The following is a 24,740-nucleotide window of genomic DNA, read 5'->3' as shown; positions in this document are numbered from 1 at the left end:
CGGAGCGCCTACTCTGTGCCAGGCTTGGTGTTGGGCCCAGGACACGTTTTTTCCTGGCCTCACTGGTCAGTGGGAGAGACAGACTAGGAAAGACGGGAACATAACAGGGTGTGGGGAGGGCAGCAGTGGAAATACAGACCTGACTCGGGGGGTAAAGAAGAGACAGTGTGGATCTCCGCCTCGGGAGGGAAGAAATCAGAGAGGCTCCCTCGGAGAAGCGTTCATGCAGGCTAAGTTAGGAACGCAGACGTTCCTTCCAGCTCTGACGGTCCAGGAAGGCATCCGTAGCATGGATGCAGAGGCCTTTTTTGGTCTTGGCTGACTCAGTAAGGCCAGTGAGCGACTTAACCTTCCGGAAGCCTCGTTCCTCATCCAACCAGTCAGACCAATGGCACCTGCCTCCCAGAAGAGCATTTGAGCAGAGGTGAGGGCCTCTGTGCTGTGGCTGAGAGTGTGTCGAAGGCAGCCCAGGGCCTGCGTCTCGTGCTTTCTTTTTCCTCTAAATCCCCATTTCTCCTAGGGTTCGAGGGTCTCTGCCCCCCCCCGCCCCCAGAGCCCCAGCCCCCCACCCTCGGGCAGCAGCCCCTCTCCGCCCCTTCCTCTGGGCTCTCTCTCCTCCTCTTGGCCGCTTCTTATGACAGTGGCTGTATTTGTTTTTCCATCTGAGGAATGCTAACCAGAAAAAACCATTATTTCTAAGAAAATAAACTGCGGGCCTGTCGGCCTTTGGATGCTACTGAAATGGATGATGGCCTTTCCCCAAGGCCTTGAGACAAAGAGGGCCAGAGGGCTCGTGTGTGCGCGGGCAAGGTCACGGGGCCTCGGGGGGACTCCGAGGGGGTCCTCCAGATGGGCCGGGGCTGCAGCCCTGGGAGGACAGAGTTTAAAACCCCAGTCAGCCTGCTTGGACTCTGGCCTGGCTAACAACAGCCGCCTGTATCGATCACTCCCTACTCTCCTCCAGGCTCCAGAATGTACTTTCTCTGGGAGTGGCCATCCTTCCGTGTGGGTGTCCTGCCCCTTGCGTCAAGGGGAGTGGAGCCAGGCATGGGTCCATGGAGAACTGGATGCCGGCCCCGGGTGACCTTGGGCAGGTCTGTGGCCCTCTTGGGCCCTAGTGGGCTGACTGCAAAGTTTAGGGCCAGAGCTAGGAGAGCCCAGGTCCCTTCGGACCCCTGTAGCGGGCAGCTCCTCCTTCGGGGTGCCCCTCGCCACGGTGGCACCTAATGCTGGCTTAGTCTCTGGGGCTGGCAGATGGGCTTGGGCTGGACTGTCAGTCCCCTGTCCCTTCCCACCGGCAGCCCTGTGGACGGGCCCGGGCCTGGCCGGTGTGCTGGTGGGGGAGGCTCTCCTCATATGAGACGGGTTCATCTGTGTCTGGGTCGTCGTCCCTCGTCAGGCTGGCAGCGACTTGTGGCCAGGGTCCGGGCTGAGGGTGAGACGCCAGCCTGGGGAAGGCATTGGTAGGGAGAGGAGGAGGCAGGGAGGTGCCTTGATGCTCGGTAAGGACCGTGGGCCCTGACTTCCTCGGTCGCTGAGACTGGGAGATTCTCCAGACGGTCGTGGTAAGGTTAGGGGGGCAGAGTCTGGAACCGGCCCGCCTGAGTTCCAGCACTGGCTTTGCCCCTTACTAGCGGGTGGTCGTAGGCGAGTCGCCTAAGCCCTCTGAGCCTCAGTTTCTTTGTCTGTGATGAGGGAAGTTACTTAAGCCTTCCTGCCTGGGCTCTAGTGAGGGGTGAGCCGCTTGCCATTAAGATGGTGTTTGGTGTGGAGTTGCCACTACCGCTGCTGTTTGTGTTGGAGAGAAACCCCACCTGGGATTTGGAGAGAAAGAAGGAAAACGAACTGCCCCAGGCCAGCGCGGGCTGCCCCCTGCCCGAGCCTCTGAGGTTGGAGTCTTGAGTTCAAGGTGCTGTCCACCCCTGACTTAGCTGATAAGATTAGCTCTTCAGTTCCCCTCTCTGGGCTCGGCTAGCCCTTGATAAAGTCCAGTGGGGGCATCAGAGGGGCTCCGGGGTGCCGGCTTACCCATTCTGAGGGGCGGCTCGGGCTTTCTGGCAGCTCTGTGTTTCTGCGTGTCATCCTGTTGAGTTCAGAGGTGGCTGGGCCCGCATAGCAGTCCCTCAGCGCCCGCAGTTTAGCGGGATTTAGGGCTTCTCCTCTGCCTTTTGCTAAGGGGACAGGAGAATGACCGTGCCTCTGCTTGGCAGACGGGACCGACGGGGGCCTCAACTCTGAGCTGGCCACCCGGGGCCCCTCGTCACTTCCATCTCAAACATTCCGACAGGTCAGCTTTCCCTTGACCAGGTTCCGTATCCTTTAGGCTGGATGCCAGAGCCTGGGAAGAGCCCCCGGCGAAGGGTTCAGGGTGTTTGGTGGGGAGAAGGGGAATAATCCACTGCCCCTTGTCCTTTGGTTTGGTAGGAAAATTCCTCCTGGGGCTTGGGAGCCACACACCCGCTGTGAGCCCACACCGGGCAGGTGGTATTTGAGGCTGGCTCGGGACAACATCCTTCTGGTTTCCCTGTGTCCAGGCAGAGCCCCAGTGACCCAGCCAGCACAACAGACGACAGCGGTGACGGCATTAATGTTTTAAAAATTGTAAACAGGGGTGCCTGGGCGGCTCAGCCCGTTAAGCATCCGACTTCGGTTCAGGTCATGATTTCACAGTTCATGGGTTTAAGCCCCACGTTGGGCTCTGTGCTGACAGCTCGGAGCCTGGAGCCTGCTTCGGATTCTGTGTCTCCCTCTCTCTCTGCCCTTCCCCCACTTGCTCTCTCTCTCTCTCTCTCTCTCTCTCTCAGAAAATGAATAAATGTTAAAAAAATTTTTTAACTGTAAACAACTTTATTGAGATATAATTCACACACCATGCCTTTAAGGTGTACCTACAGTTCATTGCCTTTTGGTACACTTACAGAATTGCATACCCATTGCCACAGTCAACTACAGGACCTTTTTATCACCCCAAAAAGAAACCCTGCACCTCTTAGCCGTCACTCCCCAGCCCTCCAGCCCAAGAAAGCCACTCATCTACTCTCTGTCTCAATAGATTTGCCTTTTCTGGAGACTTCATATAAATGGAATCTTATGATACGTGGTCCTTCGTGATGTGGACAGCATTAACTTTGAGGTCAAGTGGCCTGGCTCGTGTTCTGGTTTCACTTGTAGCAGCTGTGTGATCTTGGGCAGGGGAGGCAACTTCTCTGAGTCTCGGTTTCCCCTGCTACAAAACAAAGATGTTGGGACGTACCTCTCCGAGGGGGCATACGTGAAGAGCCTGCCTACCGTCCACACGTTGTGGGGGTCGGTGAACGGAAGCTGCGCTCAGGACGATTGCTCATTTGTTCTGTGTTGAGCAGGCTTTTGTCGAGCAGGGCTCTGCTACTGCTGAGGCTTACGCTGAACAGAACACGGCTCGTGCCCCAAGGAACTCACAGCCCCAAAGGACAGATACATAGCAAACGAGAGCCGTGTAGACTCCATGCACGGGGCTCTGGGGCCCAGAGCGGGGAGGAGCCCTGTCTGCCAGGGGATCAGTCGAGGTTTCAAGAGGCAGATGACGCTGGGGCTCGTAGGTGTCCTGTGAAGAGGAAGGAGCCCCAGGCTAGGGAACAGCATGAGCAAAAGCGTGGTGGCCTGAATCTATGCCGGCCACGGGGGGCGGTCAGCAAGCAGCTCGAACCCCATGGTCATCTTGGATCTCGAACTGGGCAGTGGGGAGGGCCTTCCCACCCTCCGGCTGAGCCACGGTCATTGTGTGCAGTTAGGAATGAAAACGTATATAGATTTGTGTTGGTTTTGCGTGACCTCTGACCTTTCCCATAATTAACTGCTGGGCCCACTTCTGACATTGTCTCCCCAGAAGGGAAACCTGATCAATGGATGCCAGGGGTCCACAGAGAGCCGGGTCTCATTACTCAATCATTACAAACCCAGAGCTTAACCCTGTGCCACCGGAGACAGGAGGCTTAATCCTTCCTGCTAGGCGCCCTGCAAAACTAGCTTCCCTCGAGCGTAATTAGCCAACAAACCGGATTAAGATTTATTCACCAATAAGGACTCAACTTCCTAAGCCATACGTGTCTCCCGGAATGGATGCCTGATCCGAGGGGTGCATGGTTTCTCCTAAAGCCCCCAGACAAAGGAGAAGACATGCTATAGCACCCAGCCAGGGAAGGGGTCTTTGTTAGAGCGTTTCGTCTCCACTGCCTGCAAAGAACGTCAAGGAAAAAAAAAAAAATGCCAGTTTCAAGGAGGAATGAGAAGACGTTTTTCAGTAATGATCTCTGAAAGTGGAGAGCAGGGTGCTTTAAAAATCCTCATTTCGAGAACCTTTCCAGTCAGTCCTGATTCTTAGGAAAAATGCCCTGAAATAGGGTTCAAATAAAACGAGAAGGAGCTCTGACTCATTGCAATACAATCTTTTAGAACCTAAGCACCACCGAATAAATATATATTTTATGGGGCAGCAAGAATCAATTTTGAGTTAAATGAAAAAAAAAAAAAACACTATACTCTTCTCATCCGAGTTCCAGTGTTGTGGGCATATAACCAGAGCTGTGGGATCGCACACGCTGCCATTTTAATGCAGGAAAAATGGAACTTTTAAAAATCCCATAATGAGTGGTTCCTGTGCTGCTTTGCTCTCCCCTGTTAGATGTTGGGAGCTGTTTTCTGTTGAGGAATGAATTTTCACTAAAGAAAGAAAATGCGGGGCGCCTGGTGGGGGGCTCAGTCGGTTAAGCGTCCCACTTCAGTTTAGGTCATGATCTCACGGTCTGTGAGTTCGAGTCCCGCGTCGGGCTCTGTGCTGACAGCTCGGAGCCTGGAGCCTGCTTCGGATTCTGGGTCTCCCTCTCTCTCTGCCCCTCCCCCCACTTGTGCTCTGTCTCTATCTCTCAGAAATAAATAAATGTAAAAGGAAAAACAAAAACAAAAAACAAACAAAAAAAAAAAGAAAATGCGGGGCGCCTGGTGGCTCAGTCGGTTAAGCATCTGACTTTGGCTCTGGTCATGATCTCATGGCTCGTGAGTTCAAACCCCGTATCGGGCTTTATGCTGACAGCTCATAGCCTGGAACCTGCTTCGGATTCTGTGTCTCCCTCCCCCGCTCACGTTCTGTCACTCTCTCTGAAAATAAGCAAACGTTAAAAAAAATTCTTTTATTTTAAAGAAAATGCAAGCTGGAGAAGGAGCAGGGATGGCTGGGGTGAGCACTCGGGTCAGATCTCCCCCCCCCTTCCCTGCGGTTCCCACTCACGTGACCCCTCCCCATCACCACCCCTCAACCTCAAGGCTAGGTATGCACGTGGGAAACACAAATAATGATGCATGTGACGTCTCCTTCCCAGTTTCTCCCTAGTAACTTTTTGGCGCGTGAAGCACTTTTAAAAAGTCTTCACCTCTTGCACCCTAAGGATATGGCTCCAACAGGTGCAGCGTCTGCCTTTGAACACAGCCACCGGCCAGGGGCTCGGAGACAAGGTGCTCAGCCACGCCGTGCCTCAGCCTCCATGTCAGCGAAATGGGAGTAGCCCTGACACCTGGCTCTCACACAGCCTCCGCCCTCCAGTGTCTGCCTCCGTTGTCACCTGGCCATCTTCCTTCTGTGCGTCTGTGTGTTGTTCTTCCATGGTGTTCTCCTCTCTGTCCCAGCATCCTCTCTGTGGGTATCCAAATTTCCCTCTTCTTATAAGGACACCAGTCATTAGATTAGGGCCCGTCCCACTCCAGTATGACCTCATCTTAACTTGCTTACATCTGCAAAGACCCTATTTCCAAATCAGGTCACATTCACAGATACTGGGGGTTAGGGCACTGAAACGTTTTTTGGAATGACACAGTTCAACCCACAATAATCGTTTTGGAATAAACATCCAGAGAGCTTGGCTCTGTTCCCCCCCATTCCTTCACCCTCTCCCTGCCCCATCTGCCTGTTTCTCATTCTCTGGCTTTTTTTTTTTTTTTCAAGGCTTATTGATGTATTTTGAGAGAGAGAGAGAGAGAGAGAGAGAGAGAGAGAGAGTCCCAAGCAGGGCTCGATCCCACGAACTGTGAGACTGTGACCTGGGCCGATACCAAGCATCAGACGCTTAACCGACTGAGCCACCCAGGCACCCTCATTCTCCGGTTTTAACAGTCCTGAAAAAGTGGTCAGAGCCCGATGGGCATCTCGGAAGCCTGTGTGGCCTTCTCCAGGGCTGGCAGCTCACGGATACATTTATCACAGTAATAAATCCACTTGCTTCGGCAGAGATGATTTTAGCTGATTTGTCTGTGTGTTTATCTCTCATGTATTAAAAAAAAAAAAAACATGATTACAAAAGACAAAACTTCAACGCACAGACACAGACCTCAGGGGAGGGGGGGCTTCGTTTGTGAGCAGGTATTACAGGCTGATCTCAGAGGCACGTCAGGCCCGGGGATTAAAGGGGAACTGATGGTTCTAAGATGCTTGGATGTGGGGGAATCCTTTGGAGATAAATGAAGGGAAGACGGTGAGCCATAGACATGCCTGCGCTCTTCTGCCAAACTGGCATCGACTGTGGCCGACACTATAGGGTGTCCCAGGAAGGAAAGGCTAGAGTTGTTTTATTGATTATTCAGCAATCTCTTTATAATGCATGATGGGTATAGTGACCAAATAGTTTGTTATTTTGCGGGTGCAGAGTGTGTTCTTAGTAATTCCAGCATAAACTGGGACTATGCCAAGCAAATTGGGGCATACGATTATGTTAACCAGGGTAAGAGATGTTTTTCGTAGACCTTCCCGCCATTGAAAGAGCCGGTTTCCTTGCATTTTATGGACGTGGTGACTCTAACTGATAGTGTTTCCTTCTTTGCTTTGGCTTCCAGGAGGCTCAGAGCCGTATTTGTGGCCAACTTTTTGAAATCGTGCTGGAAATTACCAAACGTAATTTTGCAGGCTTTCACCAGCTTTCTCTTACTCTTCAACCCTCATTATTTCCTCCTCCTCCGCCTCCTTCTTCCTCCTCCTCCTCCTCCTCTTCTTCTTCTTCTTCTTCTTCTTCTTCTTCTTCTTCTTCTTCCTAACACCTTATTCTTTTTGAAAATCTTATTGTATGTATTTCATAAGCTGTTTAGATGGATCGTGTTTGAAGAAATGGATGGGTGGGTGAATGGAAGACTGGGTAAGGGTGGCGTGTGTGTGCATGTGCGGGGGGATGGATAGGTGTTTGGATCGATGGATGGATAGGTGGTTAGATAGTTGGGTAGGTGGATGAGTGAATGGATGTCTAGGTGTTAAGGATGGGTGCCTAGCTTAATATTTAGATGGATGGATGCATAGTTAGACACATGGGCAGGTATCTGGCTGCACAATTGGGTGGGTGAATAATAGAGGATTGGATGAATGGGAGGGTGGTCGGCTATTTAGATGAATAGATTTTAGCATGAATAGACACGTGGAAGGATGAATGCACAAATAGGTGTTTGGATGATGAGATAACACTCTCTCAGCACACGGTGCAGATGTGCCAAGGGTGAAATAAGGGGCATAAAGTAATTTGCCAATGCCTGGCACGTCATGGGCATTCTAACTCATTAGAAAGGACACCGCTTTTTCAGACTGAAAGACCTTCCTTCTGACCCTTGCCCTACCATGTACTGTGGGACCTTGAGCAATTACCTCGCCTCTCTGCACTTTAGTTTGCTCAACCTTCAAATGAAGTTAAAATACCCGCTCCAGAGGGTTGCTATGAAAATTCAATGAGCCGGTGTATGTTTCAGGAGGAAGTATCTGCACACTTCCTTCTGGGGTACAACTTGAGAGAGAGAGAGAATTCTTTTACCCGAGCATGGGGTAGAAGTCCTGCTCAATCTGACTGATCCAACCTAAGTCACATGCCCGCCCTGGAACCAATAGCTGCTGCACGCACTGTATCGGTTGGACTGACCAGGCCCCACCCCCCCCAGAGCTGGGACCAGGCCATCTTCTCCTGAGACACTGTTTACACGAAGGAAAGGAGGAAGGGAATGGTTTGGGAGCTGCTGTGTTCAGATCTGATGAGAGATGATACTGATGCTGAGCGGGTGGTGGGTTGGGTGACCAGTGGGCAGACTGCAACCATGTTAAGGGTATAGAAAAGCCATGCTTTGGAAGCTGCTGTGATGTTGGTGGAGAGGTGAAAGGATTATAGTATCCACGGGGACAGGGACCCCGAGGGAAGTACAGGCTGATGAATTAAAATCAGGCCGTGTTACCTTTGGAGTGTCCGGGAGATTCAGTGGTTGGATTGGTTTATCTGGGGCTCTGGCAAAAGGTCAGGGCCGCAGAGAATGAGAAGTAATCAACGTCTCCGTCTTATAAACCCATGTGCCCTTTCAAACGTGAAATCTTATCTCTAACTTCAGTGGTATTTAAAATGTCTTAGCGCATTAAATATAATGATTAAGAACAATCCAACTGACTTGCAGAACTGAGTCGGCTTCCCAGCTGACGCTGACGGCCATGGCAGGCGGGTTTGGTGGGAGCTCCTGTCTCCCGCCCCTTTGGGGATCCGGGCTCCTTTGTTATTCCCTCGTCATGGCGGCACCGGTGGGCACAGTCCAGGCTCTGTTTTCTGGCATTTTCTCACCGCCATTTTCACCGAAGTTATCCCATCTGCTGGCAGCATCACTGGCAGGCAGACGTCTAGACAGTGGTTGGTCATCTCCTGAGTCAGGGAGCTCACTACCTCCTGAGAGAGCCTCTGACCAAATGGACATTCCTGCCTGCGAACTCCAATTCGCCCCTGTGGCTTTCCTCCGCTGGGTGCAGCTCTACCCTCAGGACCAGCACGGGGAGCGTATGGAGCTGGGTGTCTCTCTATGCCAGGCCTTTGAGGGAGCAGCCAGGCTTGCCTTCAGAACTCTCTCTTCTTTGGACCGGCTTCCGCAGCCGGAACCTGGCTTCCAGTATCCCATTTTGACCCTGGAGGGGAGGGACTGATTTTTCCCGAGAGACACTTCCGGTTCTCCTTAGCTCGGGCACTTCCGGTTCCCCTGAGCACAGTACTTCCGGTTCCCCCGTGGGACACTTCCGGCTCCCTTTTCCAGGCCTTCCTGTGTTGCCTGTGGAAGTCGGCCGGGGTGGGGGCTGAGACTGCGAATCCGGGGAGCGTTTGGGCAGGGGTTGCCGAAGCCCAGGCAGAGCTGGGAGAAGGGCAGGTGCCCCCAGGCGGTGCTGGGGGTGGTTCTCCCTGGGCCCCGGCTCCCCCTGCTTGCTACTCCCAGAGATACGGTGGGCTCGTGCCCCATGGGGCTCCCAGGCCAGGCTGCCCGGTTCGAATCCCACTGGTACCACTTCGTAGGTGTGTGACCTTGGGCCGGGGTCTGGCCTCGCTTTCTTTGGTGCCCTTGTAAAGTTGGCATAAGGATAACGGTGTCCCCCTTCCCAAGTTACTGGGTGGTGTGAGGAGGTAATGACATATGGTGTTGCCAGCAGGCCTTGGGGATAGAAGCGGCTCGTTGAATGTTAACTAGGCGCGTTCCTATTATTCTCTGAGGTCTCTCAAATCTCTCTGGAACTCTAGAACTGATAGCCCTTTGACCCCTGATGGGAAATGTTGCAAAAGACTTAAAACAGCGAAAGGGGTGACCTTTACAGAGGCTGTTGGCCATTGTTTATGAGACAGAAGCCTTTGTTACAACAAGGAAACCGGAGCGGTGGAAATCCAGGCTTCAGACGTTGCTGGGGAAGGAAACTGTTTCGGCAGAGTGTGCGGACTTTCCTCTCACTGCAGAGGCGACGCTTTTGGCGGTGCGCAAAGTTCACGTTACGCAGTACTCCCTGCTTCACACGTAATGAGTTCTGTCTCTGGGAGGCTTTCAGATAGACTGAAGGCAGCCGGCGTGGGGGGATTTTAAACAGGGTCCCCACATGCAGCTATTGGGAGGCTTTTGAGGGAGGCAGCGCTGGGTGTGAATCGTGTCTGCTTCGCTATGGTGAAGACCCCCTGCATGTGGCTTGGCACGTGGCTCTGCCCTGTGAGGAGGTGGCCGGCCTCGCTGCAGAGCCAGGAGCTTTGTCGTTGTCGTCTGCGGGTCCCCGGCCCCCGGCAAGGACTTTAGTGAACACCTACTGAGTCATTCCCCCCACCACCCCCAAACCAGTCATGCCCTGGGGGCCTCAGTGGTAGCGGGGAGGCCAGACCCCCAGACCCTTCCTCTGATCCCTCTCCTGGCCCTCGTTTTGCAGACATCGACGAGTGTGAGAATGACTACTACAATGGGGGCTGTGTGCACGAATGTATCAACATCCCGGGGAACTACAGGTGCACCTGCTTTGACGGCTTCATGTTGGCCCACGATGGACACAACTGCCTGGGTGAGTGACGCCGCCGTGCCCTGCCTGCGAGGCTCGCCCTGCCTGTTCTTCGGCTCCAGCGTGCGGTGCTGGGGGCCATGGGAAGTCTCGCCCCCTCCCCGCCCTGGTTCCTGGTATTACTTTGCTATGGCCGCCAGAACAAAATAGCATAGACCGGTAGGCTCAAACAACAGCAATTTATTTTCTTACAGTCCTGGAGGTTGGAAGTCCGAGGTCAAGATGTTGGCGGGGTTCGGTTTTCTGAGGCCTCTCTCCTTGGCTTGCAGACGGCCACCTTCTTGCTGTGTGTTCACACGGCCATCTCTGTGCATACACGTAGCTGGTTTCTGTCTCTGTGTCTCTCCTTTTTCTGTGTGTGTCCTCACCTCCTCTTATAAGGGCACCGGTCTTACTGGAGTGGGGCCTGTCTTCACAACCCATTTGTAACTCAATTACCACTTTAAAGGCTGTGTCTCCAGATAGGTCACGTTCTGAGGCACTGGGGGGTTAGGGCTCCAACATGCGGATTTGGGGAACACAGTTCAGCCCGTAACAAGGAATTCTTCTGTATCTCCAGATTCTCATGGTTCAAATGCATACGTTTAAGCCAGTTATAAGAGTAATACAAGCTTGCTGGATAAAATTGGGAAGATGGAAGAGAACGGAAAGAATTGGAAAATAGCTTAGTCGTGCTGGTGCGTTTGCTTGCCGCCTTCTCTGCACCCAGCTGTGATTTCCTGTGGTGGCAGTCAGGTGGCCCCTTTAACATCATGTGCACCTCAGGTATTCTCAGCCTGGCCCCTGTGCTCACCATTTTGTGGTTGCCTCATAATCTGATAAGTTGACCAATAGCCCGGGGCTGCCGTAACGATGTGCCACGCTGAGTGGCCGAGACGACAGAAATGTGTTCTCTCGCAGGCTGGAGGCCAGGAGTCTGAAGTCAGGCTGTCAGCAGAGTTGATTCCTTCTGAGGGCTTCCGAGGAGAATCTGCTCCAGGCCTCTCTCCTAGCTTCTGGTCGCTTCGGGCATTCTGTGCTAGTCAGTCACAGTCTCCCCGTGTTTGCACATTGCCTCTGTTCCATGCATGTCTCTGTGTCCAAACCTCCCTGCTTTATACGGACACAGTCATATTCCCATGGCCTCATCTGCAAAGACCCTATCTCCGTTACGGTTCCACAGATGCTGGTCTTTAGGACTTCAGCATCTTTGGGGGGACATAATTCAAGCCATCACAGAGGTGGCTTGCGGTCTGCAGCAGGAACACCATCGTGGCAGGAAGCACAGGGTCTCAAAGCAGAGGTACCTGTCCCCCGGGCCCTCTTCTGCGACTGGCCGCTGGAGTGACACAGGGCACCATAGCTAGAGCTGAGGAAGTAAGACCATGAACTTGACGGGAGCGTGGCTGTGGATACATTATTACTGTCTCTGGGTCTCGGTCACTTGTTGGTGGCGGGGGTTCCAAAGAGCGGCTTCCTCACAGACCCTGGTGAGCAGGAGCTGACGTGATGTCCTGATGCTGAGAAGCATGCCCGGCACGGAGTTCTCCATTCTAGTCGCTGTCACTATCGTCACAACCTCTGAGCCTCAGTCTTCCCCACTGTGAAATAGGGACAATTATGCAGGCTGTGTGCAAGGACGAAATGACACGGTGAAGTGGAGTGATCGGCGTTTAGCACGTGCCAATAATCAACAAGCAGGCATTACCGTTCCTCTGGGTGACTCAACCTCCCTTTTATAAGGGAGGCAAATAAGGTCGTTTCCTTATTTTGTTTGCTTGTTTTCAGCAACCGAGGCTGGAGGTGATTCTGGGCTTAAATTTATATTTTCTCGGGCGCCTGGGTGGCTCGGTCAGTTTAGCATCCAACTCTCGGTCTCGGCTCAGGTCACGATCTCGCGGTTCGCAAGTTCAAGCCCACGTCAGGCTCTGCGCTAGCAATGCGGAGCCTGCTTGGGATTCTGTCTCTCCTTCCCTCTGCCCCTCCCCGGCTAGGGGCTTGCTCGTGCTCTCTCTCTCAAAACAAGGAAAGAAAGAATTTTTTTTTCTTATTTGTTTAATTGTTGCCTTTAACAAGTCTTCCCAGGAATGGAACCACTGGGTCAGAGGGTCATTTGGATGTTTTTTTGGCTTTCGATGCAGAACTCGATGAAAGGGCCCAACTGACCTTCCCCTGTGCCAGCGGGCGTGGTGATGCATGGCACAGGAAGTGTGGCGTCCCCGGTGCCCTGGAACTTTTCCTCTCCGCGGTGTATTAGCTGTAGATTTCCCTGCCTGTTTCTGTTTAACGCGTGCTGGATCTCAGACAAACTTGTTATGGGAAACAGATCTGTGAACATGTAATTACACCCAAAATAAGTCCTGAAGTGGAAGTCTGGACAGCGGGCCGTTGAAGCCCAGATGGGGCCTGTGAGGAGCCTCCCCTGCATCGGGCGAGGGTGGGGTTGGACGTGGGGTGACTCCTCAAGCGGGTCCTGCAGAGGTTAGAAGGCCACTTGCTGGGACGAGGGCCCAGCCTGGGCAGAGGGCTGGGGGTGGGGGAGGCAGCTGGGCTCAGGCGGGGTGGCAGGTATTTCAGAAGGCTGCAGAGGTAGGCAGGGCATTTGGTTAGATTGGAAAGACCGGGGCTGTCCTGTAGGACGTTTATCGTGCCAGACCCCGAGTTAAGTACCATCCGAGTGCTGTCTCGTTTAATCCTCCCAAAGCATAAGCCCTTACTTTTACCAGTCGCCTGCCACTTTCTCAGATGACAGTAAGGCTGGTTTCGGTAATTGACTAGTCCGGGAAGGCAGAGCTGCTATCTCTGCAAGACAACAGGGAACAGCACCCTGTGGCCAAGGTGACAGACCTCGGGGACCGCCAGTTCCGGGCTCAGATCCTGGCTCTGCCAGTTACCAGCCGTGTGCCCTTTGGCCAGCCACGTCACCCCCCTGCCTCAGTTTCCTCACCCGTACAATGGGATCCGTAGTCCCCGTCTTGTAAGGAGTGAACGGGATCGTGGCTATAGAGCATCTAGCAGAGTGCCTGGCACCGAGGACTCCAAACGTGACGGGCGTCGATCCGCCGACCGACTTTCAGAAAGAGATTCATTGAGGTGGGCCTGTGGAGGCCAGAGCCAGCCACACGCACTCCCCGGGCTGTGTCTGACCCATGGGGCTCCCCTCCTGGTCACGGCACTCGCACCTGCGCAGGACCACGTGTTTGTAAATAGCCTGGTTCTGGACGACGGCGCATTCGCCCAGTGCCTCCCGTCTAACGGCAGAGTCTGGGTGGGTTTATTTTTATTTTTACAACATATTCTCTTCATGCTGGTTAATTTCAAGAACTGGTAAGACTCCCCCCGCCCCCACCTCCGAGCACAGATTGCACCTTCGTACGGCTCTAACTCACACATATGGCAACCGAGAAAAGGCTCTCTCTGTGGCTCCTCTCCTTCTGGCTGAGGGCGGAACCTTCCCAACAGACTTGTTTTTGTTTGGGCTTTTTCCTTCTCAAGACAAAACTCTGGCTCTAGAGAAGTCAGACCTTGGTTCCAACCGGCTGTATCCCACACTGATCATGTGACCTCGTAGAGCCTCAAATCCCTCATCCGTAACATGCCGTGAGGGTTAAGTGTCTGGTGTGTGTCGGGATGAATGTTGGCTGAAACACAGAACGCTGCAAGAGGAAGCTGGGCTTGGAGTTGGAAGGTGCAGGCTCAAGTTCCGGAACCACCGCTCAAAAGTCAACGGTTTAGGACCAGCTCCTCAAACCCTGCAAGCCCCATTCCCCTAATGACAACATAGGTCAGTAATCCCCGTCTCAGAGGGTCACCGTGACAGTCATGCACAAAAGCACATACGGAGAGCTGCATGTACAGATGTCACACTTTGCACAGGTGCTGCATGCTGTCGTCATGGCGTGGTGGAGGTTTCAAACGGGCAGCCCGCAGTCGCCATCCAGCCTGCAAGCACGTTTGGTCCGTCCTCCCAGTGGTTTTGTAATCGCCACTGTCGCCATCATCAGTCAATGGCTTGTGAATGTTTAAAAACCGAGGGATGTCGGGGTCCCTGGGGGGCTCAGTCGGTTGAGCGTCCGACTTCGGCTCAGGTCACGATCTCGTGGTTCGTGAGTTCGAGCCCCGCGTCGGGCTCTGTGCTGACAGCTCGGAGCCTGGGGCCTGCTTCGGATTCTGTTTCTGTCTCTCTGCCCCTCCCCTACGCGCTCTCTGTCTCTCTCTCAAATATAAAAAATAAAACATTAAAAAAATTAGAAAAGAAATTGAGGAATGTCACAGAATAGATCACACATCAGGCCACAGAAAAAGCCTCAACAGATTCTAAAAGATGGAAGTCATACCATGCGTGTTTTCCGACCACAACACTATGAGACTAGAAGTCAACCACAAGAGCAAATTCTGAAAAGACCACAAGTACGTGGACATTAAATAAAATGCTACTAAACAATGAATGGGTCAACCAGGAAATAAAAGAAGAAATGAAAAAGTACATGGAAACAAATGAAAATGAAAACACAACAGTTCAGGGGCTCCTGGGTGGCTCAGTCGGTTAAGCACCTGACTTCGGCTCAGGTCACGATCTTGCAGTCTGTGAGTTCAAGCCCCACGTCAGGCTCTGTGCTGACAGCTCACAGCCTGGAACCTGCTTCGGATTTTATGCCTCCCTCTCTCTCTGCCCCTCCCCTGCTCATGCTCTATCTCTCTCTCTCAAAAATAAATAAACATTAAAAAAAAAAAACACAACCGTTCAAAACCTTTGGGATGCAGCGAAAGTTGTTCTAAGAGAGAAGTTTATAGCAATGCAGGTGGTCTACCTCAAGAAGCAAGAAAAATCTCAAACAAACAACCTAACCTTACACCTAAAGGAGCTAGAAAAAGAACAACAAATAAAAACAAAACCAGCAGAAGGAAGGAAATAATGAAGATTAGAGCAGAAATAAATGAAATAGAAGCTAAAAAAAACCCAGTAGAACGTATCAATGAAACCAGGAGCTGGTTCTTTGAAAAAATAGTAAAAATTGATAAACCTGTAGCCATACTTATCAAGAGAAAAAGAGAAAGGACCTAAATAAATCACAAATAAAAAGGAGAAATAACAAACACCACAGAAATACAAACAATTATAAGAGAATATTATGACAAATTGGACAATCTGGAAGAAATGGATAAATTCCTAGAAACATAGAACCTAATGAAAATGAGAGCAGGAAGAAATAGAAAATGTGAACAGACCCATTACCAGCAATGAAATCGATTCAGTAATCACAAAACTGCCAACACACAAAAGTCCAGGGCCAGATGGCTTCACAGGCAAATTCTACCCAACATTTAAAGAAGAGTTAATACCTGTTCCTCTCAAAACTATTCCAAAAAATAGAAGAGGAAGGAAAACTTCCAAATTCATTCTATGAGACCAGCGTTACCCTAACACCAAAACCATGTAAAGACACCACACAAAAAAAGAGGACAGCAGGCCAACATCTCTGATGAACATAGATGTAAAAATCCTCATCAAAATACTGGCAAACCAAGTCCAACACGACATTAAAAAAAGAAAAAAGCATTCGCCGCGATCAAGTGGGATTTATTCCTGAGTTGCAAGAGTGGCTCAGTATTCATAAATCAGGGCGCCTGGGTGTCTCTGTCAGTTAAGCGACTTGGGATTCTCTCTCTCCTTCTCTCTTTGCCCTTCCCTGCTCATCTCTCTCTCTCTCTCTTTCTTTCTCTCTCAAAATAAATAAACATTTTAAAAAGGCACTGCTTTGGGGTGCCTGGGTGGCGCAGTCGGTTAAGCGTCCGACTTCAGCCAGGTCACGATCTCGCGGTCCGTGAGTTCGAGCCCCGCGTCGGGCTCTGGGCTGATGGCTCAGAGCCTGGAGCCTGTTTCCGATTCTGTGTCTCCCTCTCTCTCTGCCCCTCCCCGTTCATGCTCTGTCTCTCTCTGTCCCAAAAATAAATAAAAAATGTTGAAAAAAAATTTATAAAAAAAGGCACTGCTTTAAAAAAAATTCATAAATCAACCAACATGATACATCATGTCAATAAGAGAAAGTATAAGAATCATCTCATTTCAGTAGGCACAGAAAAAGCATTTGACAAAGTACAACATCCATTCATGGTAAAAACCATCAACAAAAGTTTAGAGGAAACATACTTCAACATAATATAGGCCAGGGGTACCTGGGGTGGCTCAGTCAATTAAGTATCCAACTTTGACTCAGGTCATGATCTCATGGTTCATGAGTTCGAGCCCCACATCTGGCTCTGTGCTGACAGCTCAGAGCCTGGAGCCTGCTTCAGATTCTGTGTCTCCCTCTCTCTCTCTCTGCCCCTCTCCTTCTCTCTCTCTCCCTCTCAAAAATTAAAAAAAAAAAATCATAATAAAGGTGAAGTATGAAAAACCCACAGCTAACATTATCTGCAGTGGGGAAGAACCGAGAGCCTTTCCCCTAAGATCAGGAACAAGACAGGGATGTCCACTGTCACCACTTTTATTAGACATAGCACTGGAAGCCCTGGCTACAGCAATCAGACAAGAAAAAGATATAAAAGGACTCCAAATCCAAATCACTATTCACAGATGACATGATACAAGAGACAGAAAACCCTAAAGGCTCCACCAAAAAACTGCTAGAACCGATCGACAAATTCAGTAGCATTGCAGGATACAAAATCAATCTACAAAGGCCTAGAGCATTTCAATACACTAATAACGAAGCAGCAAAGAGAGAAGTTACGAAAACAATCCTGTTTCCAGCTGCACCAAAAATAATAAGATACCTAGGAATACACCTAAACAAAGATGTGAAAGACCTGTACTCTGGAAACTGTAAAACACTGATGAAAGAAATTGAAGACGACACAATGGAATGGAACGACATTCCTCCTTATGGGTCGGAAGAACAAATGTTGTCAAAATGGCTATACTACCCAAAGCAATCTACCGATTGAACGCAGTGCCTATCAGAATACCAGTAACGTTTTTCACAGGAACTAGAACAAGCAATCCTAAAATTCGTATGGTGCCACGGAAGACCCCAAATAGCCAAAGCAATCTTGAAAAAGAGAAGTAAACCTGGAGGCATCACAATTCCAGACTTCAAGTTATTACAAAGCTGTAGTCATCAAAACAGTATGGGACCGGCACAAAAATAGACACATAGATCAATAGGACAGAATGGAAAACCCAGAAATAAACCCACAATTATATGGTAAATTAATCTTTGATAAAACAGGAAAGAATATCCAATGGGAAAAAGGCCATCTCTTCAACAAATGGCGTTGGGAAAACCGGACCACTTTATTACACCATACACAAAAATAAATTCAGGGTGGATTAAAGACCTAAATGTGACACCTGAAACCATAAAAATCCTAGAAGAGAGCACAGGCAATAATGTCTCTGGCATCGACTGTAGCAACTATTTTCTAGATAGGTCCCCTGGGGCAAGGGGGAAAGAAAGCAAGTACAAACTCTTGGGACTCCATCGAAATAGAAAGCTCCTGCCCAACAAAGGAAACAATCAACAAAACCAAAAGGCATCCTACAGAATGTGAGAAGATATTTGCAAATGACACATTTGATAAAGGGTTAGTATCCAAAATACATAAAGCACTCACACAGCTCAACACCCAAAAAACAAATAATCCAATTAAAAAATGGACAGAAGACATGAATAGACACTTTCCCAAGGAAGACAGCCAGATGGCCAGCAGACACATGAAAAGAAGTTCAGCATCACTCATCATCAGGGAAATGCAAATCAAAACCACAATGAGATACACTCACACCAGTCTGAATGGCTAAAATCATAAACACAAGAAACCACAGGTGTTGGATGAGGATGTGGAGAAAAAGGAACCCTCATGCACTGTTGGTGGGAGTGCAAACTGGTGCAGCCACTGTGAAAAACAGTGTGGAGTTTCCAAAAGTTAAAAATAGAACTACCCTGGGGCGCCTGGGTGGCTCAGTCAGTTAAGCGTCTGACTTCGGCTCAGGTCATGATCTCGCGGTTCGTGAGTTCGAGCCCCGTGTTGGGCTTTGTGCTGACGGCTCAGAGCCTGGAACCTGCTTCGGAATCTATCACTCCCTCTCTCTCTGCCCTTCCCCTGCTCATGTTCTGTCTCTCTGTCTCTCAAAAAATAAATAAACATTAAAAAAATTGTTTTAAATAGAACTACCCTATAGTCCAGCAATCAGACTGAGTATTTACCCAAAAAACACAGAAACACTAATGTTTATAGCACCCCTATGTTTATAGCAGCATTGTTTATAATAGCCAAGATACGGAAGCAACCCAAGTGTGCATCGATCAATGAATGGATAAAGAAGACGTATTATATATATACAATGGAATATTATTCAGCCGTTAAAAAGAATGAAATCTTGCCATTTGCAACAACATGGATGGAACTAGAGAGTATTGTGCTAAGTGAAGTAAGCCAGTCAGAGAAGGACAAATACCAAATGATTTCACTTATATGTGCAATTTAAGAAACAAAACAAATGAGCAAAGGGGGGAAAAATGAGAGAGATAAAGCAAGAAACAGACTCTTAACTGTAGAGAACAAACTGATGGTCGCCAGAGCGGGGAGGGGATGGGTGAAACAGGTGAAACGGGGGGGATTCAGGAGTGCACTTGCTGTCATGAGCACCAGGTTATTTAAAAACTTAGAAACCAATCAACCTAATAAAAATTAAAAAGTCAAAGAATGTCACGTAAAAGTCGTAATTTCCGGCATCGTTCCTGCTCGGCCACATTCACCCAGCCCCTGACACTGTGGGGCTTGGGCAGGAATACAAATGGAGGCCTGGATGCCACATGGCTATGTATGTAAAAGTTACAAAGCTTCAAAGCTGGAATATAATCCCTCTCTTCTGCCTTGAGCGATACTCCTTCCTAATGACCTTTGGAAGGCTAGACTGGAGTTCAGAACCTGGGAGTCCTTGAAGCTTCACGTCAGAGAGCGGCAGTGGAATGGCGGGCTGCGTCCCCACACCACGGGGAGCCTGAAGACACGCTAACCTGGATGTTCAGGCTCTGGCCGTTTGCTCCCACACCACCTTTCCTTTTTCCACTGCTTGGTCCTAAGTGTCATCTGTCCCTTTGAGAAAAGATTTGGGGCCATTTGGGTGGGGAATTTTAGGGTCTCAAATACCCAGAGTGTGGTCTAGAAAGGTGTGTGTGTGTTCCGGGCGCACATGACCCCCTCTGGACTCCTTACTCCGTAGGGAGGGCTGAAGCCACGGGAGGGGCAGAGCAGGGACCGCCCCCCCCCCCCCCCGCCCCGCAAAGCATGAGGCCCAGCACAGGGACATCTCTTGCCCACGTCTCAGCGTGGCGAGATTTGCCCGTACATCACTCGAGATTTGCCAGAGCGGAAGCCCGGATGCTGTGCTGCGGCTGCCCTCTTTGGAGGGGGAGTGTACTTCCTGTTTGCTACAGCCCTCACCGTGCCCTGTTGCTGACAATCAGCAGCTTTAGGCATTTAATTGCCTGCTTGGTCTCCGTGGGAATTGTGTTCGTGCTTCCTGGTGAAGCCGCCAGCACAGGGCCTGCGCCCGGTGGGTGCTCAGTGGTTCTGGAGGCCGACAGAGCTGTTGGAAGGTTGTCCGTTCTCACTGCCTCGTGTAGTCCTGACCGTCTCTAGTCCGTCACTGTGAGCCCCACTCACGGCCCGTCGGCCGTCAGGGACAGTTAGGCTGGTTTGCATCTCCTGTTTTTTGGTGTCTAGGAGTCTGGGTCAGGAGTCTTGTCCAGCCGTGACATTCCTCTCTCAACCACCACTGAACTCCTCGGGGATGAAGGCTGGACTAAATACTGATCAGCAGAGTATGAAAAGCATTCTGAGTTCATTAGGAGAAAGGAGGCTGACGGCTTACGGGTTCCTTTCTCGCCTGCGTTTTCACAGTTGAACCTTTTCTTTTGAGCAAACGAGGTTATTTTTTTGTGGAGATGGCTTGCCTGGGAGGGTGGCCAAATCTGCCCTCTGGGGAGCAAAACCCTCTCTCTATTTGACATCTTTATTGAGGAATTTCTCAAATATAACAGAAAATGACACCAGAGGGATTTGAAACCAGGATGAGATCCTTGCTCAACCCCAAATGCCTGCTTTTAGCATTGTAATTACTTGAAATAGCAGTAGTTCTGTTTGAAAAATATTATTCCAAACTCCATGCAGTTGGACATGAGAGCAATATTTAGGCTAATAGAATAAGATGTTTTTTTCATCTTAAATTAAAACCAGCAGTGGATAATTTTTCCCCATCTCCGCAAAGCAAGGGCCCTTTTTCTCTAAAGCCACTCGTTCACTTAGCCAGATGTTTTCTTTGACCCCGGTCTTTACCTTGACTTACTGAAAAATATGTTTCTCAGGTTGCTCACAGTTTGAGTTTTGAACTTGCTTCTCAGCACTTTTTCCCCTGCTGAACACAAGCCATCTGTAGCCAGGTTCCGCAGAAAAGCATCATTAACTACATCACTCCTTTCCCATTAATGCTTATTGAGCACCTACTCTATGCCTAGCCTTGTGCTAGGCAGGCAGTTCCACTTAGGCGGGATGAGGGAACTTTGCGTGAGTCTCCGCCACGCGCCCGGAGTGGTCCAGGATGTTGTGCTCCCGTCCGTCACTTGGTCCTCGTGGCATCCACAAGCGGAAGCCATTAGTACCCCCTTTTTATGAATGGCGAAACCAAGGCTCAGGGAGGGAAAGTGACCCACACCAGGCCACCCAGCAGAGCTGGGGCCATTTGGCCACTCAAGCCCGCAAGCCTGTAAGTCACCGACCGCCCCCTGCCCTCCTGGTGCCCGAACAGCACCAGCTCTGGGAGGCTGGCCAGGTTCAAGGAGGGGCTTCCTTCCATGGGCTGATAGGTATGCACCCCCTGCGAGCTGGGGAGTCACTGAGGACATCCAGAAATCCTAGCATCTGCCAAGCCCAGCCGGTGGATGGCGTGCTGGGGGGCAAGAAGGAACCCCTGACTCCAGAGTTCGCTTCCAGGGCACCTCCTCCCCCGAAGCCCGTACTGCCTCCCCTGGCCCAGGCAGGAGCCTGCGGCCCGTGTAGCAGCTTTGTGTCCCCCTTGCGCTTCCCTCAGGATGTTGTCTTAGCCTGTGTGACTGTGCAGAGCCCTGTTCTTCCAGAGCTTTCTCTCATGCTTCCCATGGCTTCCACAGTAGCACCCAGTGCCTCTGCTCACTGGCCCGTGAGGCCCCTCATCAGGGCCCTGTCAGCCGTTCCCCCTCACCCCTCACCTGTGCCAACCTGTGCCAACCTGCGCCCTCTGGCCCAGCCGTCCTTAAACCCACAGAGTCCTTCTGCAGCTCCCTGCTGCTCCCTTGCGGCCCTTCCCGCAGCGGGTTCCTGGTGTGGTCCTTCTTGTCGCCCAAGACCCAACCTGCCTCTGCCTTTGCTCTGAAGTCCTGTGACCACGCTGTATACATGGCCCCTGTGGCTGTGGGCTGGGGTCCTCTCTTCTCCCCATGAAAGCAGAAGCTGTCTCCTCTAACCCTCCGCCTTCCTCCTCGGGGCCCAGTGCCGTGTCTGGCAGATCACAGGCATGCGAAAAGTATTTGCAGAATGAAAAAATAAACACATTCGCAAAAGTGCCTTATAACCTGGGCCCTCTCGCTCAGCAGACCTCCATGCTGGGCTCATGGCAAAGATCAAGGGCCATCTCTCTCGGGACTCCCGGGGTCATAAGAAAGAAACGTTCTTGACTGTAACGACAGGTGGAAGGCCGTGATGGCAGGGACCCCAGAGCCCTCCGCCTAGTGTTCATCCGTTCGTTTATTCCAGAAAATTGTTCGGAGCACCTGCCGTGTGCCAGACATGGTTTCGGGTGCTGAAGAAACCAGTAAGCAGTGAACAAAAGGAGAATCACCCACATCCAGTTGAACCTGCATAGGTGGGTGGGGGGTGGGGGACAGCACACAGGCGAACGTGTAAGTCAGTAAGGTAACTTCAGGCAGGTCAGCTCCACTGAAAATAGTAAAACAAAATAACGTGATCGAGAGTGATGGGGAGAGAGATGATGCACTGGGTAGGGTAGAATCCTAGTTACTGCTGCTGCGCAGAAAAACCACCCCACACTTAGTGGCACAAAATACCATTTAATTTGGCTTTTGGATCCTCTGGGTCAGGAATTCAGATGGGGCACAGCAGGGGCGGCTCGTCTGCTCCACGGTGTCTGGGGCCCCGGCTGGGAAGTCACGAAGGCTGACGATGGCTCGATGGCCGGGCTAGAATCCTCTGGAGGTTCCTTTGCCGCTGTCTAGTGGTTGACGTTGGCCGTCGGCCAGAACACTTGGGGCGGCCCCTGCGTGTGGTCTCCCCACAGGGGTTGGGGTGGCCTTCCTCGCAGCATGGCGGCTGGGTCTGAGAGCGCATGGAAGTTTGACGGTCTGGCCTCAGCGGGCACGTACGCGAAATTCTGCTGGTCAAGGCGGTTACAAAGGCCTTGTCCCCACATTCGAGCAGAGGGGACATGGGGGCGGGGGCCTCAGTGAGGAGGAGGAAGCCACCATTAGAAAATTACCAGGGAGGATCTTCCCACCCAGCAGAAGGGAGAGGACAAGTGAAACGGGCAGAAGCTGGGTGAGTTTGGGAACAGGTCAATGTGCCTGGAGGCCCGGGAGTGAGGGAGAGAGGGACCGGAGATGAGCTCAGGAGGTAGGCAGGGCCTTATAGGTCCTAGAAGGGCCTTGGGATTTTATTCTAAGTTAGCTGGGAGCCATGGGACACTTCAGGGATTGACATAATCTGATGGACATGTTAACTTAAAGGGATTTGCTTTCTGGCTATGAAGTAGAAAATGTGTCCCAGGGAGGAAGAGGGAGAGACCACTGTGGCCGTCTGGGTCTGAGACGGTGGTGGCTCACTCCAGGGTGCCGGCGGTGCGGGTGACGAGAGGTGGTTGAATTCAGAACGTATTTTGAAAGCAGAGCCCACAGGAATCGCTTATGGGTTTGACGTCAGAGGTAAGGGGGGAAAGCGTAACCACCACCAACTGCCTGGAGTTTGTGGGCGACTGTGGGCAGCGGCTCAGGTGCGGAAGCCTGGGGGGCAGGTCAGGCTGGAGCTGGGAGGGGCGGACTTGAGGGTCGGTCTGGCCACGTTCGGTCGGGACGCGCGACAGCCGTGCAGATGGAAACGGTGTGTAAGGTCGGAAGTCGGCGGAGCAATCAGGTCTGGGCGGTGGGGCGGGGGTGGGAGGGGGCGGTATATGAGAGTCTGGAGCTCCTAGATGGATCCGGCAGCGAAAGCTGGATTCGATTCATAGAGTTCTCACGAGCACCTGTCCTGAGCTCACTGTCAGGAAGTAGATGACATGGTCCCAGCCCTCAAGAAGTATAGGGAGCCAGCCTGCCTAGCTTTGAATCCCGGATCGATCGCTTACTTGCTTTGCGACCTTGGGCAAGTAACGTCACTTCTCTGGGCCTCCGTATCCTCATCGGTAGGGCGGGGCTGCGAGCGGTGCTTGCCGCACAGGGATGATGCGGACACGGAACGAGGCGAGCTTTGTACAGCACGTAGCACGGTGCCTGGCACGTGACCGAGGGCTCGACGGGTGTGAGTTACCTAATTCTCACTCACCGCTGGTGTGTGAAGCCAGCCTACTTTGTAAAGAGGACCGATGACTTTCTGAGCTGGACCCTGGGCCGTGGGTGAAGCCCCTTGGCCGGGGCCCACGCCTCACGTTCCACGCGGCGCCCCTGCCGCATATGAGCCGCTGCTCCCCGCCCTCCCGGGGTCAGAAAGCTCCCCCCATCCTCTTGCACTGATGCTTGCCCCTGTCTACTGACACGGGGCCATGTGGCCTCAGCGCTTCCAGTCCCAGCTCTGGGCCACGTACTCCTTTTGTGACCTTGGACACATGCCACCTCTTGCTCAGGCTCAATTTTGTTCTCTGCAAAACGGGCATGATCCCTGCCCATTCGGATCCGAAGGGAAGACAGATGTGCAGGTGACCCTGCGGGCTGCCAAGCAGAGGCTCAAGAGGAAGAGGAGAGGGGTCCTGGAGGCCGACGGGGCCCAGGAACCCAGCTGCGCCCGTGGGAGGAAGTCGCTGCGGGCGCCAGATGCTCCGGGTGGCGGCTGGGCCTTCCCTGGCGGGATGAAAGGGTCGCGCTGCCTAGGCCCTTTTGAAGGCACCCCCTCTCATCCTGGAGGACAGCTGGAGACAATGTGCTGCTCCCTCACACCCCTCACGAAGAAGGTTCCAGTTGCCTCTGTTTATTTGTCTTTATACTTCAACAGCTCAAGTGCATTTCTTGCTGGGAAAGAAACGCCGCCCACTTTAATGTGAAACTGACGAGCTTCGCACAGTCACAAACACCAGTGTTTTTTAAGGTGGACTCCAGAGGTCTCTTCCTGTTCTCTTTATCTGTGCCCCACCCTTCCCCACTCTTGGCCCACATTCAGGTGATGGGAACGC

The 24,740-nt window shown here is 51.7% G+C and overlaps 1 protein-coding gene across 1 annotated transcript in view; it reads left to right on the top strand.

Annotated features, from left to right (window-relative positions):
- SCUBE1 (signal peptide, CUB domain and EGF like domain containing 1) overlaps nt 1-24,740 on the top strand; it is a 180,746-nt gene that overhangs the window by 59,858 nt on the left and 96,148 nt on the right. Inside the window, exon 7 of the mRNA XM_030320864.2 lies at nt 10,202-10,330. Coding sequence (XP_030176724.2) covers nt 10,202-10,330 — 129 coding nt within the window. The remainder of the gene's footprint in view (nt 1-10,201; nt 10,331-24,740) is intronic.

The sequence above is a fragment of the Lynx canadensis genome, chromosome B4 (genome assembly GCF_007474595.2).
Source record: "Lynx canadensis isolate LIC74 chromosome B4, mLynCan4.pri.v2, whole genome shotgun sequence".
Taxonomy (NCBI): Eukaryota; Metazoa; Chordata; class Mammalia; order Carnivora; family Felidae; genus Lynx; species Lynx canadensis.
This window is presented reverse-complemented; position numbering and strand designations above follow the sequence as displayed.